The 25,337-nt window shown below is 45.5% G+C and overlaps 1 protein-coding gene across 5 annotated transcripts in view; it reads right to left on the minus strand.

Annotated features, from left to right (window-relative positions):
• rtkna (rhotekin a) overlaps positions 1-25,337 on the minus strand; it is a 64,394-nt gene that overhangs the window by 11,587 nt on the left and 27,470 nt on the right. For 3 of the 5 annotated variants that reach the window (XM_080003178.1, XM_080003180.1, XM_080003179.1), the window contains one exon: positions 567-828. In XM_080003178.1, coding sequence (XP_079859304.1) covers positions 567-828 — 262 coding nt within the window. Of the gene's footprint in view, positions 1-566; positions 829-15,248; positions 15,338-15,684; positions 15,870-25,337 lie in introns of those variants that run through there. The other 2 variants (XM_080003181.1, XM_080003182.1) reach the window with 2 other exon arrangements.

The raw sequence follows: 25,337 nt of genomic DNA on the forward strand, positions 1-25,337 counted from the left end.
CCCTGACAAACCCTGACAGAAGGCAACATCCCTTTATAGTGAATGAGTGAGTAGACACAATGCCGACCCGGGACAGATAGATCAGCGCTCCATTAACATGCGTCTGAATCTCCCTCACCGACCCGATATTTCCCACAAAACAAATTACCTTGTACTCCCGCCACAAATCGACATGCTGCAAACCTAAATGTTCCCCCGCCCCTCAAATCTGTCCAGGTCTGGCACAGTGAATTTTATGTGGATGAGACAGTTATCACAGCTATCACAGTCTTTGGGCTTTACAGGGAAAACATAAACACTTTGAGAAAGGGACGCGAATAAGGGACCACCCTTCAGGCATGGCTAAGTGTGCAATAGATGCAGAATAATGGAGATAACAGCCAAGCCAAAGACCACCAATTATCCATAGGAGTGCATGAGCAGTAAAGTAAAATTAGAGTATTTCACTTCAATTTCCCACTCCGTCATTCCTGCTTTTACGACTGTACGCTCATTAATTCTCCATCTTTCTGCTGGCTTACCCCACAAACAAACAAACAAACTCGCTTCAACACTCCTACGCCTACCTGAGATGGCCACCTTCCCCTTGCACGGCAGCCGGTCGCCCATCGGCCCGGCGTCGGACGACCTGCGTGCGACCCTCTGCATGACCTGCGCCTCCTTCATCCTCTGCAGCTCCGACATGTAGGCCATGATGCGGGTGCTGCAGGTCTGCAGGCTCTTGGCAGCCTCCAGGGCCTGGTCCCGCTGCGAGCAGGCGGCCAGCAGCTTGCAGGCCCCGTCGCGCATCCGGATCTCATGATCGATTTTCCTCTGGAGGTCGCTGTCCTGCACGGGTGGAAGGGAGAGAAGAGGGTGGAGGTGAGAGGGGGTAGGAGACAACATACAGGAAGACAGGAGAAGAAACGATAGAGGCTCTGCGTGAGGATGATAGAGTAAGTGAAAGTGTTTTTGTTGTGTCTGTTTTAATAAAAAGGATTTATGCATGGAGCTTTACGGCTGAAGAGGAAGAAGGGAACCGGTAAGGGAACTCGGATATCGGATGACATTTCGATCTCGGGGCAATCCTAAAATAAGTTGGCCACGAATCAGTAGCTTGCTGAGCATTTTCAAGGTAAATTATTGATTTAATTTATAATTAAAATATTCAAAAAATAGATAGTATGTATGTACAGAAACACATATGGCTCTATATACAAAAAAACTGACGATAAAAATTATAACCGTTTCTGCTGGATCAAATTTGATGCTTTCCTCCCATTCTATGGCAGCCGCCATTAATAATATTTGTATACTCTCAATAATACTCTCAATTCTTCATCCTTAGATAGTGAAAAAGTAGTGTTAGGGGAAAAAACTGCCTTTTTCTTTTTATGTACATTGAACAAGTAGCTCTCCGTATTATTTTATAATCAATAAAAGAGACTTTGACTCTCTAGAGGGTTGGAGACCCGCCTGGTGTAAAGTCAGGGTGTAAGTTGGAAGCGTTTACGTTGTGGCCAAGTGGTGGAGTGTGTGTGTGTGTGTGTGACACAGAGTGGGAGAATGTGTGAAGTCTACTGTAGATTACAGGCCTCTTGCGGATACATTACAAGGGAGTGTCCCTGGAAGTGTTCAGTGGTGTGTGCCTATATGTGTGTGGGGGGACATAAGCGCGCACACGCACACACACACACACACACACACACACACACACACACACACACACACACACACACACCAATTTCTCCACCCAGGATCTCCCCTTTCTTTGAGTTGCTTTCTTAGAGGGAGAAAGGAAACATAAGCTAAATTTGAGGCGGCTTATCTGGGCCAAGAAAGTCCTCCTTTGGGGTAATTAGAAAGATGTCTGCACAAACCGCGGGGTCACGCATTTATGCCACTGCTCTACACTTGCCTGTTTTACGAATTATCAGTCTTAAATAAACGTAAAACTTAAACTGGACAATTTCTCATATTTTAAAATCCCAATGACATGTATAATCGTGCAGGCACCGATGCCTTTATTTATTTTCTGGTCTCCGCGCAATCACCACCAGCTCTTTGCAGACGGTAATAATTTCATTCTATCTGTGTGTGGCTATAAGTGTGTGTTTGTGAATTCGACGTTTTTTGCAACGAGGCTCATTCGCATTGAAAGGGGCCAATTTGAACCAAATGTATGAATTATACCACATTTAAATGCACGCAAATAGCACCAGCGCACCAAGACGCTATTTGCATGGCAGCCCAGTTAGCGGTTGCATTTCACAGTTGGCGGCTGCTTTGTGAATTAGACGCTCGCTTTTTCGCTTATTTGCGAAGCGCCGGCAAAAGCCACGCAATCCTTTTATGAATTCACCCCCTCAGTGTCACAGGGTATCCAGAGTTTTAAACAATTCTCAGAGAGCCTAATAGTCTCACGCAGATAGAAGTGATTCAACTACAAAAGCATAAGATCGAGCCTAGGCACAACAGAGTGACTGCCGTGGATCTTTTGGCTTTTTCTGCGTTTTGTTTTTGTATCCTCCATTTTTATTTAGCTGAGATGTATCTGGAAAAGACAGAAAATGTACACTGTCAAATTGTCCGTCGAATTCTATGGAAGAGGTTTAGGGCCGCATGAAACAAAATATTGCCATTTGAAGAAACCCAATTTGAGCCTGGAGAATCATCCCAGAATAATGAGGAAAAAGGTCAGAATCATATCATCATATACATCATATCATATCAGTCATATTCCCTTCCTTAAACCTCCCTGTCCTCACCTGTCATACTTTTCTACCACCTATTAGCCCAACACTATTCCTCATTCCCTCTCCCCCTCTCTCCCCTGCAGGGGCCTGAGAGGAGAGGTTCAGCCTCCGTCGGGACACAAACGCTCGTGTTTGTGGACACCGGCCCTGGCTTGAAGGCAGGACGGGCCCTTGAAAATACTTCTCATTTCATCGCTGCGTTGGAGAACAGAGCTGACTAAAACGACAGCTGTAAATCAAACGTGGGGCCCCCTCATCCCAATTCTCTCTCTCTCTCTCTCTCTCTCTCTCTCTAGGGTAAGGCTCCCCCGCAATTCATTAAAACAACGGTTCAAATTGAAATACGACTGTTTGACACGCCAGTAGCCTGATACACTCCAGTAACTTTACTGCAAGTCTTCCAACAATAACATTTGGTGACATTTAAAGGAACCAAAGTGATAACTCGCAGATCGTTCGGCATTAAACAGAGACAAAGAACAGTATTAGGTGGCAGAGACACAACAACGCTTATTTATGCTTCGAAAGATAATATCCAGACTGTAGTGAGGCCATCTGTGGCGAGAATCAGTCACTTTTCAGCAGAAAGCAGCCTGACAATAAGCCTTCCTACATCTCAGTGTTTATCTGCTGGCTATTCTTCTTAGCAGGACAGGTGAAGAACAAAGGTTGGACTTAGCGTGAACCTAGAAAGCAGTAATCTACATCTACGGTGTGCGACTAGCAGTTTGGACTGATGGTTTTGTTTATATGGCTCAGACTACGATTGTATAATGGATAATGGATGGATAATGACCCAAAAGAAGTCAGACGTTGCATGTACATACAGTACATATCATTGCCCATTTAAGGGATTTAGCCGATACTAACAATAGTTGCAAGGGTAGAATTTGCTACGTTCCCGAAATCCCCAAGGTTACATCAAGCCAGAGCTTGAGCCACATCTAAAAGTGCCAATACAATAGAAGTCAAGTGTTTGTTCCCAATGCCTTTGCATAATAGATGAAGTGGTATTTCTGTATGCATTATTGGCAGAAAGAAAGCACAGAAAAAAACAATGGCTCAGAGAGGGAGAGAAAGCCATCGCTCAGACTTGTATGTCTCTCAATGACTTTATTTTTATGCTCATATAAATGGCACACAAAACCAAGCTCCACTCCATGGGCTGCTGAGCCTGCCGCTGGCTAGGAAACTGAACTGAACTATGAAAACACAAAGATAGACACACACACAGACACACAGACACACACACAGACACACACACACACACACACACACACACACACACAGTAAAGTTAAGGAGTCATGGGCATCATGGCGCAGTGCGTTGCCGTTGGTCTCGGTCCGTATTTATAGCAGCTAAATTAACAGCCCTGCCCCTGCTGGGAGGGTGTATGTGTGCGCGCGTGTGTGTGTGGTGTCTCAGAATAGAAGACGATCAACCTAATTTTTAAAGTGTAATCCAATACGCTCGGCTGCGTGCAGGGGTTTACAGCCTTCGTGAGTGGTCAAGAGACATGAGGCATCTAAGAGGGGAAACAGAATGTTAAACTGTAGTTCCACACACATCCACACATACACACACACACACACACACACACACACACACACACACACACACCCACACACATCCCCACACATCCCCACACACTGTGGTGTTTCCAAGGTGGCAGCAGCGGAGGGGTGGGCTGCTGGTGACTGTTCAGCGAAGGTGACAGACCGAGACAGCAGGGATGACACCATGCAGAGGCACAGGAAGGAGAATGGGAAGGAAAAGGAAGGACTCGGGGGGGGTCGTTTGGAGGAGAACCAAGGAGAGGATAGGGAGTCACCCCGAGGGGTCAAGAGAGAAGGATGAGGGCAAGCAGAATGTCAAAACAAGAGGGTGCTGGAGAGGAAGAGATGGCTCAGGATCAGTGAGGCAGGGAAACATATTATCGCTGCTGGTGGTGTGGGTGGTGGGAGGTAAAAAAAAAAAAAGACAGGCATTACACACAAATCAGAACAAAACATCCCAATGGTAAATGGAGGAAAAGCTGGGCAAATGAGAAGGGATTGGAGAGAAACATTTGGTCTTGAGGTTGGATTGGCCCTGTTAAAATCATTAGTAACTTGGCTCAATTCGACTGACCAGTGGAAAATGCTAATTTGGGGAAATAATGAAATGAAATAAAGAAAATAAACAAATAAAAAAGCACGTGCTACTGGAGCTGAACCCCTTCAAATGTCATGAAACCTGCAGTTCTGTAAATGAAAAAAAAATAAAATAAAAATGATCCGGGGGTGCGGGGGGGTCGACTATATATTGACTATATTCCTACATTTCAACATTGCAGTGATTGCGTACTCATAAATTCAATCAGACGGTTCAATGACTTTGTCAATTAACTGTTAAAACTCAAACAACAAAATCGATTTTACTATTAATATCACTAAAGCATGACTTTCAATCCCACCAAAGCTAACACAGCCATATGTAGTTTCAAAGCTAAATGCTGAACGAAAATAAAATTGTGCCTATTCATTTAACTGAGATACACGCACACGTCAACAAAGAATGATATAATATCTGCTCTAACTGTTATCAGTGTTGTATTAATAATCAGGAGCTTTTTGGAAGAACATCACAGCCTCATACCACTGTAACCTTTCAGCATCAATCTGACGCCTGGGAGGAGACCAGATGGTCTGTCTCCCTATGGGTCAATCCCCGGCTTGCCCGAGATGATGATCCTTTCCATTGGTGTTAGGGTTAGTTCACTCACACTCACACACACACACACACACACAGGATTTGACACCGTTGCAGATGGTGCGTAATGTTTGTTTACGATGTGTTGTTCCGCATGGCCAGGCTTTGTTGTTCAGATCAATGACCCTTGACCCCTGACCCCCGTTACAGACCAGACGGCTGCAGCCAAATGTGGGTCAGCCTCACCGCTTGCCTCACAGTGTGTGTGTGTGTGTGTGTGAGAGAGAGTGTGTTATTATGCATTGTTTACTGCAAATGATGCTGGTTCTGGTTATTAAATGTTGTCAGTTTAGGACGGTTTGGGAAGATAAAGCCTGAGAAAACTGCTTTGCTTTGGACAATAGAGCGTTGTTGATTCAAATCACTAGGAGCTAGAAGTAATTTACAAGAGGAAACAATGCTGAGAACATTGAGTTTTAGGATGCAATTTAGTTTAAAAGTACATAATACACAGTTTACTGAGATAAATATTGAAATGCAGCAGTGTAGAGGGACTTCCTGAGTTTTTCCAATGGAGGAACACTGATAAAAGGTGTCTGGATGATCACATGGAGAACGACAGCTCCTTCCGTCTCTGAAATGGGCATTTATGTACTTCAATTTGCAGCACTATTGGGTAAATGAAGAAAAGGACTCCAGACGGCGACATCCTAAAATAAACCCTGACCAATGTGAGGTCACTTCCTGTTCTCTGGGAGACGAGAGCAGTCACCGTGCTGCAGCACTTTGTACGCCTGGCTGAGCTAATACAACAGCTGGACAGAGAGACAGAGTGAGGGAAGAAGAGGGTGAGAGAGAGAGGGTGAGGGGAGAAGAGGGTGAGAGAGAGCGCGAGAGAGTGAGAGAGAGAGAGACAACACAAACACATTGCACCCAGTGCTGGTGAATTCCTGACCCCTCCCATGCACTCACTGGGCCTGTACTGACCAGAGTTAGCTGGCTTTCAATTAGCCAGCCACAACTATGCGCCTCGCCTTCCTCTCCACCCTCTTCCGTTACTTTCCCTCTCACATTCGTCCCCTCCTTTCCTCACTCCATCCCATAACCCACGGGAAGGGTTACGGTAAAAGATACAGTGTGCCAATAAAGACTGTATAAGAGTGTTGAAATAAATCAGTGGTGCACAGGGACGGGAATGAAAGGAAGGTGATGAGCGATAGGCGGGGAGAGGGAGAGAAAGAGAGAGTCCCTGTGGATAAGTCAGTACAGTATGGTGGGATCACGGGGGAGAAGGACACATGAGCAATGCTGCCATTAACACATAAGCCCTCTGTCTCGATCACACACACACACACACACCCACAGACACACACACAGACACACACACAGACACACACACACACAGTTCGATCCACGGCAAAGCCTTGAGTCTGAACGTCAATAAAGCAGAAGAAAAGCCAGAACTGGCTCAGCACAAAGGTCCAATTCACTCGGCACAGTCCCTGCAGTGTTGCAGATTGCAGCTGCTGCTGGGAAAAGCATGCGACAATAGGATAGAGGACAGAGACAGAGGTGGAAGAGAGGAGGCAGACGGAGAGCGAGAGAGAAAGATCATGAAGAGGACAGAAAGAGAGAGAAATAGAAGTGGCGAGCTTGGGGTGTTTGTGTGCTTCCATTTTTAATGGTGGCAAACAACTACAAAGCTGCCCAAGCCCCTGTTCAGCGCCAGCACACACACACACACACACACACACACACACACACACACACACACACACACACACACACACACACACACACACACACACACACACACACACACACACACACACACACACACACACACACACACACACCCTCTAAATACAGTAGTGTTCTCCAGTGGAGGTGCCAGCATGCTGATGTCACTACATGGAACGTGTGTGCTTCAGCATCAGCCTCCATCTCTTTTAAGGTGGAACAACCTTCTCCCAAAGCAGATTATGTCTTTGACTATTCACCCACCATAGAGACTGTAAAAGCCCTGTGTGCATGGAAAATAAGGGCTGCATGTATGATTGTGTGTGTGAGTCGAAATGACTTTGCAGCCAGCTGTTGTGAGACAAAGGGACATTTGAATGCAGCAGGACCAAGGCTCCGACCAGAGCATGTTAGCGAGGGAAGAAACGACCATGTCTGCGTTGGCATCACATGTTTTTTATTTTTACTATGTGTCTATAAATAAGCCTGCAGGGGTTTCTGCGACTGTGTGTGTGCGCGACGAAAAGGCTTTCCGTGTCTAAAAAGCAATGTGTGCATGTTTCATGACCATACCTTCTCGTACAACGAACCCATTTGTTTGGAGGTATTGTACTGGCAGTCTTCAAATTATCTGGTTGTGATCTCCTCACCAGTTTATAAAGCGACTAAAGCCTGGAGGCTCTAACAACCCTGGAGTTTGTTAATATAATATATAACACTTGTCCTGCATTAGCACACACTTAGCAGGAGTTAGGACAATGAAAAGCAACGCAAATAACCCAGAGACATTCTATAGGCCCGAATACCAGGAAGTATGCATGTTTGTGTGTGTTTGTGTAAGTATATTTGTGTGTGAGTGTGTGTGTGTGTGTATGTGTGTGTGGTCTGTTTACACCTAGCAGTCCCATGGAGTTAAGATTTATGAAACGCTGCGCAGACTACAGACCCACCCTCATAGATAAAAATGGAGCTTAGGAGAAAAAAACAAAAAACAAAAACATACCAAGAGATAGTCATTTTAAACTACTGGGTGGTTCATTCGCAATACAGTAACAGCAGCTTAGAAACAGTAATCACAGCACCACCACCGCCCTCCTCCTCCTCCTCCTCCTCCTCTCCTCTCCTCTTCTTCCAGACCTCGGGGCAACAGCAGGTCTGCATTTAGAAAACAATAAAGCTATGTTCATACTTCAGAACGGGAGTATACAGACGTATCGGAGTCACCATGAATTAAGACAAATGCACAGACAGACAGACAGAGAGTTGCAAAGAGGTGATTAGTGAATTAGGAGGCACACACATGCACAAACACCCCAACAGTTTGTTGGCATGGTGAGCCTTGTACACGTAGACTGGCGTGGAGCCATCGACTATTATACAAGTTGGAGCGGCCTCGTTAGCCGATTAGCCTCGTTAACTCGCCCTGTAAGCCGGGGGCCCGCGTGGTGGACCAGAGGGGCAGCGGACAGCTCTTTCTCAACCTCTTGATCAAAGCCTGCTGTGATTTCACTCAACGTGGATAAGACAGAGGGGAATTTCATCACGTTAATAGATGTTCAAGAAGGCATAGATTCCGTCCCCCGTCCCCCAACATTTTATTCCACTCCGATAGCTTTGAGGTCATTGTTATTTGGCCTAATTTCTCTTCCCATGACATAGAGAGTGAACACCCTTGTGTCACCAATGGGGCTGGGTGGAGCGGAGGAGGTGCTGCAACACTTTCCTGTTTCAAATCCAACTCAGTTTGGTTTTGCCACAGTGACACACAGCCCCTCTTTGTGCACAAGTGTGATGTTGACTGACAGCGTTCGATGTGTCACATCAGCACACACCTCAGCTAAGCATAGCTCTAACACGGGGTGGGGGTGTGAGGGAGCGGGTGTGACGCCGTCCCCCTCTTTTCTCCCTCAATGTAACGGCGGTTTTCTAACAGTATGAACAGGCGGCAGAGGGAGAAAGCGATTCTTCATAGGACAACAAAATACACGACAAGAGATTTTGACTGACGGATAAAATAAATGGTTTCCAATCTTGAGATCCTGCCCAATATCCAGCCCGAGAAATTAGTTCATCGCATCTCCTCAAGTCAGGTCAAAGATGATTGATATTATGGACCTTGCTCAAAGCTACCGTCTCAAAGGAGAAATCACCCACCCAACGCTCCCAAACCATTAGCGTGGGTATACCGAAGAGAGAGAGAGAGAGAGAGCAAGTGAGACACATAATGAAGGGCAAGGGAAGAGTTGCTACGGCCACTGAGACCTCATTACACAACCATACCGCTTCATGTTTTAGTCAGGACCTCGGCCAAAGGATGTTCGAAAACCATTAGACTCCACGGTCTGAGCAAATATGCTTCCATAACGGAGGGAGGAAGGAAAGTGGAAAGACACAGTGGGTGGTTGGGTGGTGTTGGTGGTGGTGGTGGGCGGGGGTGGCAGCAGTGTGACAGGACAGGAGCGGCATCCCCGCCGGGAGCCGTTTCCACTAAGCTGCTTTTCCTTCGGCGTCGGGGGTCCGTATCTCGCTCACACAAGCCCACCTTGACACTCGCAGTGCCGCTGTCAGGCGCTTAGACAGTCTCTCATCATCCGAGTCCCCAAATGTTCTCAAACGCAAAGCCTTTACGCACACTCGCATATACATGAACCCCAAATCGATTGATTAGCAATTCAAACAGCCCCCCACACTCCAGCCACACATGTAAACAGACCCACTGTGCTAGTCTCCCTAATCCCCAGCTTTCCTCTGTGCTTGAAGCAGGATGAGGAAATCTGGGCTAATTAGCTCAGAACCGCCTAAACCAGCCTTTAAGCTCGCCTGTCGACTTGTTTTCGTAGACCTATGCTCTCTCTTCTAATAGGCATGGAAAAGGAACAGCATTGCAAAAATGACCAGCGTAGTACACAGGATTAATCCCACATTGGTACTTACTGTAACAAGACAGAACATACAGTAGCTTGAATAAAATCCCAACCTCACCAGTTTTGTGAGCAGTTGGAAAGGCAGTTCAGCTGCTCACATTCAAAACCTGATCAAGACCAATAACGTTGTTACATCCTATATTTTGAAGTGCCGATCCATAAAACCGTCTGTGTACTGACAGAAGTCCCAGAATTCCATTCAGGGTTTGGGGTTTACGGGGTTTTCCTTGGTCACTTCAGCTAATGGGGATATGTTTTCATATGTGTTCTTTTTTGGTGAATGCTCTTCCATATTGATAGTTTACTGACCACAACTAAATAAACAAACTAAACTAGCTAAATAATCAAATTTGAATTTATTTTTTATGTAATTTACATTACACCTTTAAAGCCATACTGAAAAATGTGCCTGTCAAAATGCATGCACGCGCACGCGCACACGCACACGCACACACACACACACACTCTTTCCCACCTCTGCCTATACCAACTTCTTACTATTCTGTCTCCTTCTCATTCTAAGTGCTCGCTGCAAGCCCCCAACCCAGCCACTCATACACTGACCGAAGCTGCTTTTATGCTTTTACCGGTCTCTATTATTTATAACGTCTGTTCCCTACCATTACTTGCTGCCTTATTTAGACCTGATTACCACGTGTATATATAACAGCGTTTGTCGGCCACACGTGCCTCCCTGCGGGGGGAAGAAATTAACAAGTTTGCCATGCACCCCGTACGTGCGGGCTTGTCCTCAGGCGTGGTGGACCAGTAAGAGGGCTGCTGTGAACGGAGGCCATTAAAATATTCATGAGGTGGCAGGACCTCTAAGATGAGTTGAAACAAGCTTTGGGCCCCGCTGACCTGGACCCCCAAACCCTCAGGGCAAAACGGCCAATTATGAAAGAGAATAAGAAGAAGAAGTGCTGCAGGAAGGTGCAGTGGAGGATGGACAATGAGGAATTTAAGACGACATAAAAAAAGTACATCCAACCATTGGCATTACTGTATATGCTTAGTCTGAATTTCAAAATCAATATCAAACCCATCGATATCAAAGCTGTATGTGTCATTTGTGGAATTAGATGTGGACTTGGAGAAGCACTGCACATTAAGGTCTTAAAAAGGGAGCGACTGGACATAATAAATATAATATATGTATACAAATATATGCAGTGTGGCACGATGTTCTGTCACCGTCAAAGGTGAGATATACTGTATGGTCCTATAAAAGGCCATTAATTATTGGTTGCCATAAATTGTGCTATGTGACCCTAGACATACAGTATTGGTATCAAAGGGCAGTAAAAGTAATGAGTGTATTTGTTTCAAAGGCTTTGATATTAGTGTCATGGGAACTGTATGTAAGGTGAGAGCCATTCAAAGTCTCTCGGTGTATGTCCTTTAGAATCCTCTCCACCACTTTGCAGCACTTATGGACTGCTCTGGTTACTAATGGCACATACTCAGAATCTGTGTCTGTGTGTCGGTATGTGTGTGTATGTGTGTGTGTGTGTGTGTGTGTGTGTGTGCGCGTGCAGATAAGGTCACAAACTCACCAAAGGAAGAAAGTGAGAGATTGACAAGCAAAAGAAGAACAAGGTCCAGTACATAATTAATCATGGGCTGTGTGTGTGTGTGTGTGTGTGTCTTTGTGTGTTTTCAGTACATGTCTACGTGTCTACCTATATGCAGATATGTATGAGAGAAACTGAGAGACAGCGAGAGGTTCAACCTCTATCCTACAGAAAATCTTAAACAGAGTTAAGGATTGAGCGGGCGTAACATTAACATACAGCACACTGACATAGAGATTTCAATTCTACTAAACATGTACCTTGTCTACGCCACACACCATGACATACACTGACACCACGACCATATAGCTCTTCTTACGAGGCTACCACAGGATAGTACACAGTCTATCAGTTTGACACATAACTGTACCATAAGCAGGCAGACATGGCCGAAGTTAGTCTGGGTCTTACACAGACCCCAGTTGAGCGTGAAGCCCCTCTGGCTTTCCTGCTTCTGTCCATGCTGTGAAGGGATTATCGCACAGCATTTAATAAAAGGCATCTATTGTATTCTCTCTATTACTTAACATTAACTTAACATTTTGCTGTCGTGAATAGAATACGTGAAGCAAATCGCAACGTTTGACATGATAAGCATTCTATGAGGAACCGCAGTAAGTAAGTCACAGATCAGCTGACAGTTACACAGAATAAGATTTTGACAGCGTGGCACAAATGCTCACTGTTAATAGGACATTGGAAGGTCAAACATTCATGAGTAATCGTATCAGTGTCTGCCTTACTATGCCAAACGCATGGACAAACACGCCTGATCCGCTGTCTGGTGTCCCATCCCAGAGGCATTTTGATCTCTTGTGTCAGGACACATGCTCTATGCACTCGGCCAGAACGTCTAACCTTACACGTGGAAGTATTCAATGATGCCATAGTGGAGCATCCCAACTCTGGAAGTGTTTATGTGTGTGTGTGTGTATGTTTGCGTGTGTGATTGGTACGTCCATCTGTGGCTGTTTACAAAAAGCTGAGCTGGTGACGTGACAATTGATTGTAAGGTTGTGCTGGCATTTCATCAGTGGGGCCAGAGGGGCTGAGTGGATAGCGAAGCTCTATTAGATTATCACAGATCACAATCATGCATTAGTTTGGGATTAAATAGACCTGGCAAGTCTGGGATGTGTGTGTGTGTGTGTGTGTGTGTGTGTGTGTGTGTGTGTGTGTGTGTGTGTGTGTGTGTGTGTGTGTGTGTGTGTGGAAATGGCTCTGCAGTGTTTGCCTGTACTCCTTTCAGAAGCACAAGAGCGATTCCACTAAATGAACACGATCTAATTATGGCTCAGCTCGGCACAGGTGGGTGGTGGGACCAGGGTGCTGCACGAACAAGCAGGTATCGGACTGTGAAGTACAAATGACGCGGCATTTATGGACGTATGGAGCCTCTTTCTGCACCGCCTCCATCACCACCACCACCACAGTCAGCTCTTTCAGCCATCTGTTTTGGCTCTGAGTTCTTATCTCCATAACCACCCATCACTCCTATCTGCCGTGACATCAGCATCGTCAGGTAATTGCTCCCGGCTAATTGTCTATCTTTTGGTTGGTCTGGCTCTCCTTCCATCAAATCCGTCCTGCCGGCAATGCTCTGCTGCATCAGCGTCCTTGGGGGAAACCATTACTCTGGGTTAGCCTGTAAGTGTGCAGGCCCCGCATGTAGGTTTACTAAAAGGTATATATATATATATATACACACCTTGTTAGCCCGCACACTCCCCTCCTCACATTATCTTCTCTCATGCTCGTACCTTCAAAACGGACAGGAGAGGAAGATGGGAAGGGGCAGGGTAGCGAACGGGTACATTTTGGGACCGCGCTTGTCCGTGTGTTGATCTGAGTCATGACGACAAAGGAAAAGAGAGAAGGGGAGGAGAAGCAATGCCAGAAAGAACACAGAGAGACAGCACAGAGACTGAAAAGAGTGAGATAGATAGAGAGAGCGGCAAAAGGCAGAGGGAAAGGGCGATAAGACAGAGAGAAAAAGAGAGATCCTGCGCAACTTTCAATTTAAAGATCTATAATTGGGATGGTGGCGAGGAGGCAATATGGTGGTGCAGTCGGGTAGATATGGCTCATTTGTCACACTATTCCTTGAACACCTGGGTAAAGGACACCGCGCACGCACACACACACACCACCCCCCCAATAGCTGCTGTCACGCTAGTAAGCACACCGAGTAATGGCCTGGTTGTCCCTCCCATGTGTAGAGAAGCTCTGTGTCTTTGGCCAAGGAAGGTCCAGCTATCCCAATGCCAACAGCTTCCCCCCTGGGGCAGGACGGCAGCTGATATCAGCGGGAGGACCCGGATAACATTCACAGCCTGACCTCTATACCATCAACAGAGTCCGGGGAGAAGCAGAGTACACACTACACACGCAACCAGAGACGAAAAACGTGACCGTAGAGGTGACATGAAAGCAGGAGAGGGCAGGAGATGGACAGATACACAATAGAGAAGACACTCAAGGTGCTTATCCAGACACATTGACAGTAGAGACACAGAGTCTGAGACAGACCGCTCCAAACGACAGACATAAGAGACAGACAGACAGATTCACTGCAGAAAGTAGTTATTGATTGTCGGACGGAGAGGGCAGAGGACTCCGAGACCTCTGCATGCAGGATGGCTGACGTCTTTTCCCCCTGTGTTGATGAACCATTACAAGCACGTCACCGAAATGAATTGGAAAGTTACCGTTTCGGTGTAAAATAAACAGTTTCTGTGTGATTGCAAAGTGTGGATGCTGCTGGCGCTGCCTGCCTAGTTTCACTGGAGAGAGTGACTTTTTCACTCCTAATGATCAGAGACTGGGTTCTGGTTCTAGCACATGATGGATGTAGGACGACCGCTCCACAAGCCCAGCAGAGTGTGCATGTATTGCTTATAGAAATACACACACGTACTGTATATACAACATACACACACAGAGGTTGGAATCCATAAATGGAAAAGAGCACGTCCGCAGCAAATCTTTCCATCTGTGACTGATACTGATGTGAGTGACCTTTAAAATCTCTCTCTTTCTCGCGATGTTGTAGTGGGGATGTGTCATGTTCCATTGGTCATTTAAACTGAACGGGGGAGACACAGGACTGGGTTCAGCAGAGCATTTAGATTAGATTATCAGACGACTCGCTTTACCTCCTGACCCCCCGTGGGAATAAAAAAAAAAAGAAAAAACACGAAACATGAAATTTACTCTGTGAAATCATGATTTAGAACCAAATTTATATACTTGCCTTTTTTTTTTTTTTTAATCAGTCAAATTTGGCTGGGTGGTTAACACATTTTTCTGTGGTGTGACAAACTCAGAACACACACTTTTTTTTTTTTTTACTTTACAGAGACTTTAAGTAGCCGTTGACTTCAGTATGCTTTGGGGTTTTGAGGGAGTAGCGTGTGTAAAAAAAACCCCCACAATGTGTTAGTAAAGTCATTCCCCTTTGGGAGTTCCGAACGTGGCATTGCCGTTGCTTCAAAAAAGAAGCAACGTCCAAACCACCCCAGTGTCTAAAATGTGTCCTCCACACCCTTCAGACATGTTGGGAGACACAGGGAACATAGCAAACCCTTCCTTGCTGACGGGGGAAGAGCGATGGGCAGGAGATGTAAGTCATAACTGCCCTCATGGCCGCACAGTGCTCCCATTGTCCGAGTTCTGAGAAACAGAAGGACAACATGCTAAATAATAACAACTGCCTCAATGTCTACTTTCGTGGCTGGAACACTGGCATTTACACAGGCGATAAATACTAAAAAACACACACAACAGGAACGTCATACTTGCAAAGAGAGTGACTGAGATAAACTGTCTGTAATGCTGGTACCTAGTCACACACACACACACACACACAAACACACAGGTTTATCAATGAGATAAAGGGATTTTAGGATTTAGTCCGTGGAGTAAACTAGTAGAGCCGTTTGCCTTCCAGTCCAGACGCACAATCGAAAACTTCAGTTGTACATAATTATACCGAATGTAACGAATATTTTCCAACTCACCCTGAGGTTTTTGGAGTTGTCCATCCTAACGGCTCCAACTCCTCCGAACTGGCGGCTCGGGAGCCGCTTACGCAACGCACGGAGCCCCGCGCGCGTCCCGCCCCGTGCGCGACGTTTAGCTCAGATTTTCCTCCGGAGCGTCTCGAAATAGACTCCGCGAGCCGGAAAAGTCGCCGAGAACTTTGTGTTCCCTCTCCTCCCTGGAAGGGTTCTCTCTGCCACCCGGAGTGTGGGAGCCCGGGAGCGGGGAGCGGGGGGACCGTGGGCACGCGCGAGCCAATCCACGCTCCGTCATCCCGCACGCACGAGCCCAGAATGGAGGCACGCGCGGTGTGGGAGGGGTGTGTGTGTGTGTGTGTGTGTGTGTGTGTGTGTGTGTGTGTGTGTGTGTGTGTGTGTGTGTGTGTGTGTGTGTGTGCGTGTGTGTGTGTGTGTGTGTGTACACACGTGTGTACACGTGTGTGGCTCTGCAGTATATCTATACTCCTTGGGTCTGTTGTAAAACCTAAGGTCCGGGGCCATATTCGGGGCCGGGACTGCAAAAAAAAAAATAAAATAAATAAAAATAAAAATCCATAAAATATATATTTTACTTAGACAATATCATATCGAGTTATTATAATCTAAACATACACGGGTTCAATTTGGCCAGGGGCTCAGCTCATAATAGGCTCCCAAATGTCATTAGGTGGAGCTGAACACACACCGTCAACAAATCAGCACTAAATTCCCGTATTTTCCACTATATATTTGACTAAAGTAAGCATTTAATCATTATAGTTACATGTTATTGAGTGATGTGTCTGAGGTGTGTCGATTTTAGAAGACTTGCAGAAAGCGCAGAGGTGCAGGCTGCTGCCAACTCTCCCGATTTCCCCCCCAGTCGACCGTTTCCACCGTTTCTCTTCCAGCCATCCACTGTCTTGCTGCCATGGTGTAATTTCTCAAAGAAAACTCCCGTGACTGTGACCGAGAACGCTCCAATTATTTCTCTGCCGTTCCAGAGCCTGGCAGCACCCTGCACATAACAGGTCCCAATTTCAACCCCGGATGCATAAATCCATACCGAAAAAATTGCAGTTTGGTTGGGAAGTAAATCTAGTCTACCTTGTTCATAAAATGAGATCAAATGCGTGAAGATTCTTTGTTGTTATAGTAGAGATGTGAGCACTGAGCGGGTAAAACAAAAACAGTAATTAGACAAAATATAATACAAATCCAGCCCACAATCTAAAATTAGGTTGAGGCCTCTTCCTCTTCCTTTGTTCCCTTCTTTCTGTGTCTTTGCCTTCGCTTGGGCCAAAGATGTCAACTGACGGAATAAAAATACATAAATAATTTAAATGCATCTTTGAACAACAATAGCTGTAAACTCAAGATTGAAGAGATTTATTCCTCACATACATACTTCTATACAGACATGCAGTTTTCAATGCATATCATGTCATCATGTCAATGCAACGCACCCGCAAACTGCTTTATGTACAGCACCGGTGCTCAATGTGGGGTCCGGAGACCCTCACTGGGTCCTCCAGGGGGTTCCCAGCAAAATGATGAATAGTTAAACTTCACCATTATTTAATTTCCAGGATGTTGGCGCCATTAGTGAACATACAATTAGAACTGTTTTGATCCAAGTTTCACTTCCATCCATGAAACCACAGACAGGTCGTACTTGCTCTTTGAAAACCCTCACAAACCTACGTCTTAAGACAGGCTCTCCTCCCTCGGCCTGGGATCATGTCGGGGCAGAAACCCCCTCCTTCCCTCTCTGCACCTTCTTTATTTCACAGCCAATTTAATTGCACAAACACATCAGCGTCATGTCATTGAAATGCATCATTAATGCCAGGGTCGATTTGGAAAGAAAAAAAAAAGAAAAAAGCAAGCAGAATTTAATAGTCCTGTTTTATCTCAACAGTGATAACAACACGCCAACATCAATTTATCACGTCACCTTTTTAATCAACTGACTGAGTAGGACTCAAGTGTGTGTGTGTGTGTGTATAAACACCCTTGGCTATGGAGTGTGCGTTTTGAATGCATATAATTGCACAGGCGGGACAACTTTATCATTACGCTGGAAATAAAGATCCCTAAACCCCCCCTCGTTTTTTCCTTCACTTCCTGGCCCCACGGGCGCATTGGGACATCTTGCAGGAAGCCGTGCAGCCGAGCACATCGCCTTGTCGGCCCCGTGATGTATGAGCCAATTCTTTGGCAGGTGGAGATGCGGACGAACCGCGCCGGAATTAAGTGTGGGAATAAAACGGTTCCAACGGATCAGCCGAGCGGCTGCGGTATCTGCTTAATTCACGTGGTCTCTCGGAGGGATTTAGGCCCAAGTTTGCAGGATAATTTGATGACATCCCTGAGCTCCCGGCTCCTCAAGTGGGGCATGGGGGAGAAAACTCCAGAAAACCCGCAGCGATATAAAATTAGACAACCTTGAGGATTTGAAAAACAGTTCTTAGCCATAGGTGGAAAATATATCGTGGCAGAAACTACATTGTAGCAGACATGAAGTTATGTAGGAATGTAAACCCTGTAGAAGGTGTAAAACATCAACATTTAATGTTCCCATTAACGGAAATATGTCATCTCCTGAATGCATTTTGTATGAAATGGAATGGAATAAAATGAGAAGAGACGGACCACATGCTCGGCTCTTTGTTTTTGGCTCAGCAGTGGAAGAAGGGATGGAGAGACGTGGCAGATGAGGTGTAGGAGGACGGGGCCACAGGATCATAGTGTGTGGGCTGGCTCGGTGCTGCACGAACAGCAAAAAAAAAAAAAAAAAAAAAAGACCAAGTCCAACCCACCTGCACGGGAATCGATCGGTACATCTGGCCGCGAACACAGCTCCTCATCCCTGCCGGGGGGGAAGACAATGGAGGGGGAGGGGGAGGAGGAGGAAGAGGAGGAGTGCCGTGCTTCCTCACTTTGTCATGCTAACAGAAGCAGATGAGACTCTTACAACTTGCAACTTGGGGCCAACCGGTTAAGTGCTGGCACCCATCTCTCTCTCTATCTCTCCCTTTGTTTATGCATGTGTGTAGGAGAAGTAGGAGGAAGATGAGCCTTGATCACACGGTCTTAGAGCTGTAAATATCCTACAGTTAATCAGATTAAGGTTTCACCAGCAACCAGCTATGCAGGAGAACAAGCCTAAGAGCCAGTGTCGGAGACAAATTGAAATAACCACAGTCCACTGGGGCCGAACTGCACTCGACAGGACATTTGAGTAAATACACCAACCCAAGCAAGTGAAATAAAAGGTAGGTAATAAGAAAACAGCTGTGGGTGTACCGAATCCCTTAAAAATACATTTAATTCGATTTTATGTATTGCTATATAAATATTTTATAAAGCTCTTAGAACATTAGGACATCTGGAAGTGTAACTGCTACTCAGCGGCATAGCCACTAACCAAAGGAAAACCTAACTCTAATCCTATGATTGCTGCATTTCACCGCAAAGAGCCATATTTTAATGCTCCCCCTATTTGATTGACTCGGCCGGACCGTTTGAGGGAGTGATAGCATCTATTCCAGCAGCATCGGGCTTCCCATGAATTTCTGTGGATGACAGAACATTCCTCGAGCCTGTCATCAGACTCGGGCCAGGCCGTCTGAGACCGCCGCATTTCCTATTGACTCACTCCAACGAGGGCTTGTTTCCCTGAACAAACAGCATCTCTTTTCCCATCTCTGCTCCTACTGATGGCCCCCCTCCCCCTTCCCGCTCGCTTCCTTCCTCCACATACACAGATCGCGAGCAGCTGCTTTAACGCTGTTTCTCACCACAAACCAACACCACTAACCAGCATCTTTCTCTGCCGATATACACCGATCAGCCACAACATTAAGACCACTGACAGATGGGGTGAGTAATATTGCCCACCTTGTTCCAACGGCACCTGTCAAGGGGTGGGATATATTGGGCAGCAAGTGAACAGTTAGTTCTTGAAGTTGATGTGTTGGAAGCAGGAAAAAAGGACGCGTAAGGACCTGAGCGACTTTAACAATTTGGATGGCCCAACGACTGGGTCAGAGCATTTCCAAAACGGCAGGTCTTGCGGGGTTGTTTCTGGTACGCCGTGGTTAGTACCCACCAAAAGTAGTCCAAGGAACTGGCGACAGGGACATGGGCGAAGGCCAGCCCGTCTGGTCGATCCCACAGAAGAGCTACTGTGAGTAGCACAAATGGTGTCAGAACACACAGTGCATGGCAGATTGCTGCATATGGGGTAAATAGCTGCAGACCAGTCAGACTGGCCATGCTGATCGACCGCCGAAAGCCCCTACAAATGTGCACGTGAGCATCAGAACTGCACCATGGAGCAAAAAGGTTACTTAGGTACCACCTACCTAAACATTGTTGCAGACCAAGTACAGGCCTTCAGGGCAACAGTATTCCCTGATGGAAATGGCCTCTTTCAGCAGGATAATGTTCCCTGCCACACCGCAAAACCTGTTCAGCACTGGTTTGAGGAACATGACAAAGAGCTTAAGGTGTTGACTAGGCCTCCAAATTTCCCAGATCTCAATCCAATTGAGCTTCTGTGGAATGTGCAGGAACAACAAGCCCAATCCATGGTGGCCCCACCTCACAAGTAGACACAAAATTTGCGTAGACACGCTAATTTTGGCCCCTTTACCTGCACGATGCAACAGGCCTTGAAGTTCCAGACGTTGGTTTATAAATAGACAGGAATATCCGTGTACCATTTGATGATTTCAAATCCGATTCAGAATCCAAAATCAATATCAGAAATTTTTAGCTTTTTACTGCATGCCAGACTTTTTCCTGCATGAGTGTGGGGATCACTCTGAAGGGAACACAACGGGGAACCCCCGCCTTCCCCGCCAGGCTCCGAGCCACTCCAGCACCGCCCCAAGCCGGTCTCTGAACCAGAGGAGTATCTCCGCTCCCCGCCGCCGAAGGACCAGTGCGCGCAACGCGCATCGGGTGCTGCTGGTGCAGTTGTTGTGGGCATGGATACTCCATATTGCTTCTACTCTAGTTTTGGGTCGTTCCCGAACGCTCCAATTTTTTTGAACGGCTCTTTTGTAGGAACAAAGGAAACCGAGTCTCACTGAGTGATGAGGCCTTTTTTTTTCCAAGGTTAACAGTTTTATGTTGCTGTGTTGTTTGTTTAAGTTACTGTCTCCTCTACTGTTTTTTTCCCCAATAACACTTGAACCATGACACCCCTTTACCAGCATGTTGGTGACGTCAAACATGACACACCAGAAAAAAAAGGCCTTTCTCCTGATGATGGGAAAGGCCTTTTTTTAGCGGGTTTACCCACATTTGAAAAACTTGGGTATACCCGCTAATTTTGGTGTAAAAACGGTATTACAGGACTTGTTACAGGACCTGCTGCTAACGTCTTGGTGCCAGATGCCACAGGACACCTTCAGAGGTGGAGACAATGCCTCGATGGGTCAGAGCTGTTTTGGGCGGCACGAGGGTGTCCTACACAATATTAGGCAGGTGGTTTTAATGTTGTGGCTGATCAGCGTATGTTTAGTGTAAATTCCATTAAATATAACATTTAGCTTATCTGTAGCTCACTAATGTTCCTCAAATCACATTTTTTGGAAAGCTGCTCATTGGATTTGTACCATTGGCCTATATATCTTGCCTGTATAACCTTGAGGTTACTAGGATATTTAGACCTCAGGCAGTTCCCTCTGTTTTAATCCATGTGTTTCCTTCATTTAAATTTTAAGTTCCTCTTATCTCTTCTTATAGCTACGTATACTTTTATATATGCATGTAAGTTCTTACTCTTCCATAAGGATTCCAAAGGATATATAGTATTTACTCATGCTATACTATGTGCATCACAGATATTAAGTTCAAGATTTTTATACAAAATACATAAAGTTTATTTGCTTAAGTTCAGTTTACTATTTCTTTAAATAATAACATTAAAGTTTGCTAAATGACAATATAATTAACTATTTCACTACTAGAAATAGGAATTTCATGACTGAACCTTTTAAAAGGTTAATGCTAATTCTGGTTGGCTGTCTTGATGGATCTGATCGCACCAGTATCACCAACATTCAGGACATTATGAATTATGTAAGTGTGTCATGTGAGTGTGTGTGTGTCTTTATTTTAACCTGAAGAAGTTCCTCAGCATACTCGCACGCACAGTTTGCATAACAAACTATATATGTCCTGTAACACACTGACCAACACACAGTGGTGTCTGAGAAGACCTAGGCACAGTAGGAGGTAAAAGGGGTCACCAACAACCAGGTAATTACCAAACTCAGCCAAACATCTGGAGCCGAGCATCCCTCAGAGACAACTGCGGCTGTTTCTCCCTGGCCGCCGACATTATGATTAGCTGGTTTAACCTTTCCGTTGCCGAGTTATGAAAAGATTAGAAATGTAAGGCTCACATATGGACTCTCTTGACCTCCATTTAGCAGGCTGAGGGGGCTCTGAGAGCGCTTTAACGGCCTTGTAGGCTAAATAAACGGGGAAAGAGACTGATGAAGTGACAGGCGTGACGAAGATGGAGCGGAAGAAAAGGAGGGAGTGAAAGCGAGGAGAACCACAACAAATGCACTCAGGTGGACCACTCTGAAGCATTGGTTGAGACACACAACTTCTCCTTGTGCGACCCAAGCCTTTGACCTCAAAAACCCCGGGCATGACAGCATCCAGCTGGGTGGTTTGTTCCACTGAGCTCATCCCGGTTTGCACGTTGTTGAGTAATGGTTGTTTCTGAGTGGGTCTAAAGGGGGGCAGAACAGCGCAACCCTACCTCTCAACACCTCACATGATTGAACAACAACGGCCCCCTTTCATCAGCTTTGGCTCGCCAGCTCCATCTCAACGGAGGCCCGAGCTCTTGACCCGGCTCCAAACCCCATAAGTTCCCCCCATGGATTTACTCTTTGGCATTTAGGCTCCCACAACAGCACCATCAATCATTTCAAGCAAGGCCAGCTCATCCATGAGCGGTGGCCATTTAAATTTAAAGCTGAGCTTGCTTCCTCGACGTATCGATGTGATGCAGCGATTCTGTATCATACCCAATTAAACGACTCAAAGTAATTACTACCAGCTAAGCACATCAGTACCTCCATACCCAACACAGCAGTCCATATAAAAGCTTGAAGCTTCTCATGCAGGGAAATCCGCATTCGACCAAACACCAAAAAGGACCAAACCGCTATCATCAATAAAGTGGTATCTGGTTTATCTTAAAGAGGTAATAAATATTAAATGAGTCTCTTCCAGTTTGTGATTGATTTCTGAAGGACGACATCTTCTCTTGTCCTTGTTAAAGCTGAATGGACCTTCAATCAGTCTACCGGTGCTCTTCCAAAGTTTGACAGTCTGTCCACATAATAAACACTCAACTTCCGATGAGACACAACGTGCACACACTTGTACTTTACCACTGGCCAAGGCTCCTGCAGTTTGTTGTAATTCAATCAGACAATCTGGCATGACACACACACACACACACACACACACACACACACACACACACACACACACACACACACACACACACACACACACACACACACACACACACACACACACACACACACACACACACACACTGCTGTGATGCTGGCAATGCCCTTAATGCCATCTGCTTCAGAGGAATGTGCACAGAGAACCCATTAATTGATGATGATTAGGCCAGCAGAATTGATGTTTTTTATATTGTCATTTTGATACTAAAATGGTCAGTATACACTTTAACAAAGACCGTGTAGACGCTGCAAGGAAAACAAGCGTATGACAAAAATATGTCGAAAACTAAACAGAACGACCAGAGATACACAGAAGACACTTGGGGGGAAAAAAGGAATGGAATTCAGAGGAGATGGTACCAAAAAAGGGATTTCCATCCGATGGTTCAATCTTCAAGGATCGAACCATGAAAGTTACATGATCAATATTTGTCAAAGAATCTGAAAAGAGTTGTGTTAGAACCCCACCACCCCATTGTTAAGACACAGGTTATGCAGCCATATAGGCTACATTAAGAAATTATAGGTACGATGACACAATAACAACTAAAATATTCGTCACTTCATTTTCTGATTGACAAAATATATAAGAAATGTCCAGCGACTGTGGAATCAGACCTGAAGCAAATAGAATTTTATGAGTACGACCTATCTTTAGTCTGGTACGACAACAAATCAGCCTCCCTGTGCATTTCAGCGACAGCAACCTTAAAATGAAAAGTCGATGCTGCGAGACAGAATGCTTTCCACAGGAACGGGGGAAATATATAAATCTCTGGTCTTGCATGGGGGAAACTGCAGCTTGGGTAAAGAGCATTATCTATTACCGACACAAAGGCCACAAAACTCAATGAATGGCCAATAGTAACCTCATTAGATGACACTTATCAATTTAGTTTTTCATGGATTTTTGCAGCAAATCTTCAAATCGACATTGACACATCTAAACATTCAGTTTATCATGATATACTACAGCGCATTCACAATTTGCAATGGCCGCAGTTAAAATGATCTTCCTGGTTTTATGCTGTTGTCCTGATATTCCGCGACACATCTGCCACATGTCACTTTTTTTTTCCCCCCCATGACACGCTGCCCTAGTGGTGATCACTTTGTGCCTGGACAATTTCAGTTTCCTGCTTGTAACCCACTTAGTGCCTTCCGCATCCTTTTGAAAAGCACTGATAGTCAAGATAGTAAAAGCGTAGAGGAGGATGTTCAAGCGACGAGAGAGTGAGAGCAGAACAAAGTGAGGTGCTTTGCATGCCAAATACAGTACAAGCAAATCCACGGCCTCAGCAAATTGATGTAAATTCATTGTTCACCCTTGTCTTGTAATGCGTTCTAAATGTATATACCACTGCAGGGATTTTGCATATTATCTCTAAACATACAGACATTACGCACAGGGGGGATAAATGACATCCATATGGACAACAAAGAACAAATAAACACATGCACAAACAAGCAAATATGCTCTTTAACGTGAAAAAGCCTTTATATGAATGTTCAAAGAAAACCGTCTGATTAAAAGCCCTGCATTTCGTGATGCATCTCCACAGTGCATCTCCGCAGTTGTTTTTTTTACTACAGGCTTTACAATGGAAGCTTTAATATCTCCACCCATATGGTGACAATTAAACTCGGAATAGTCTTTAATGTAATCTACTTTAAATTAAAATGTCTGATGTCTACTCAAATGGGGTTGCAGGGTCTCACAGCCGCAAGCAACTTAAACTGCAAATAGCAAAGTGTCTCTTGGAAGGGCACAAGACTATAGGACGGCAAATATTAAGGGTTGTTGAGGTGAAAGGAGGAAAGGAAGCGCGGAAATGAAAAATGGATGGTGAGAACGCCTCGATATAGAAGCGAGACAAGAGGGCAGCAGAGCGAGCTTATCAAAGACTACCAGACAGCACCAGGAAAGGGCGTGAAGTGAGTGTGAAGGGCAAGCAAGTGCAAGGGTCCATGTTCTCCGAGTAGTAGCTGCTCTCTGGAAGACCAGGTATTTTCTCCTCTTCGCCCTCTCCTGGCTCCAAGCGGCTGTTTTTCAAAGGAAGCTTGCTGAGGTGGAGGCGTTACAACAGGTTCCTGCTCACACAGAATGGCCATTCAGAAGTGCCCTCCGCCCAGCCA

Source organism: Zeus faber (genome assembly GCF_960531495.2).
Source record: "Zeus faber genome assembly, chromosome: 7".
Lineage (NCBI taxonomy): Eukaryota > Metazoa > Chordata > Actinopteri > Zeiformes > Zeidae > Zeus > Zeus faber.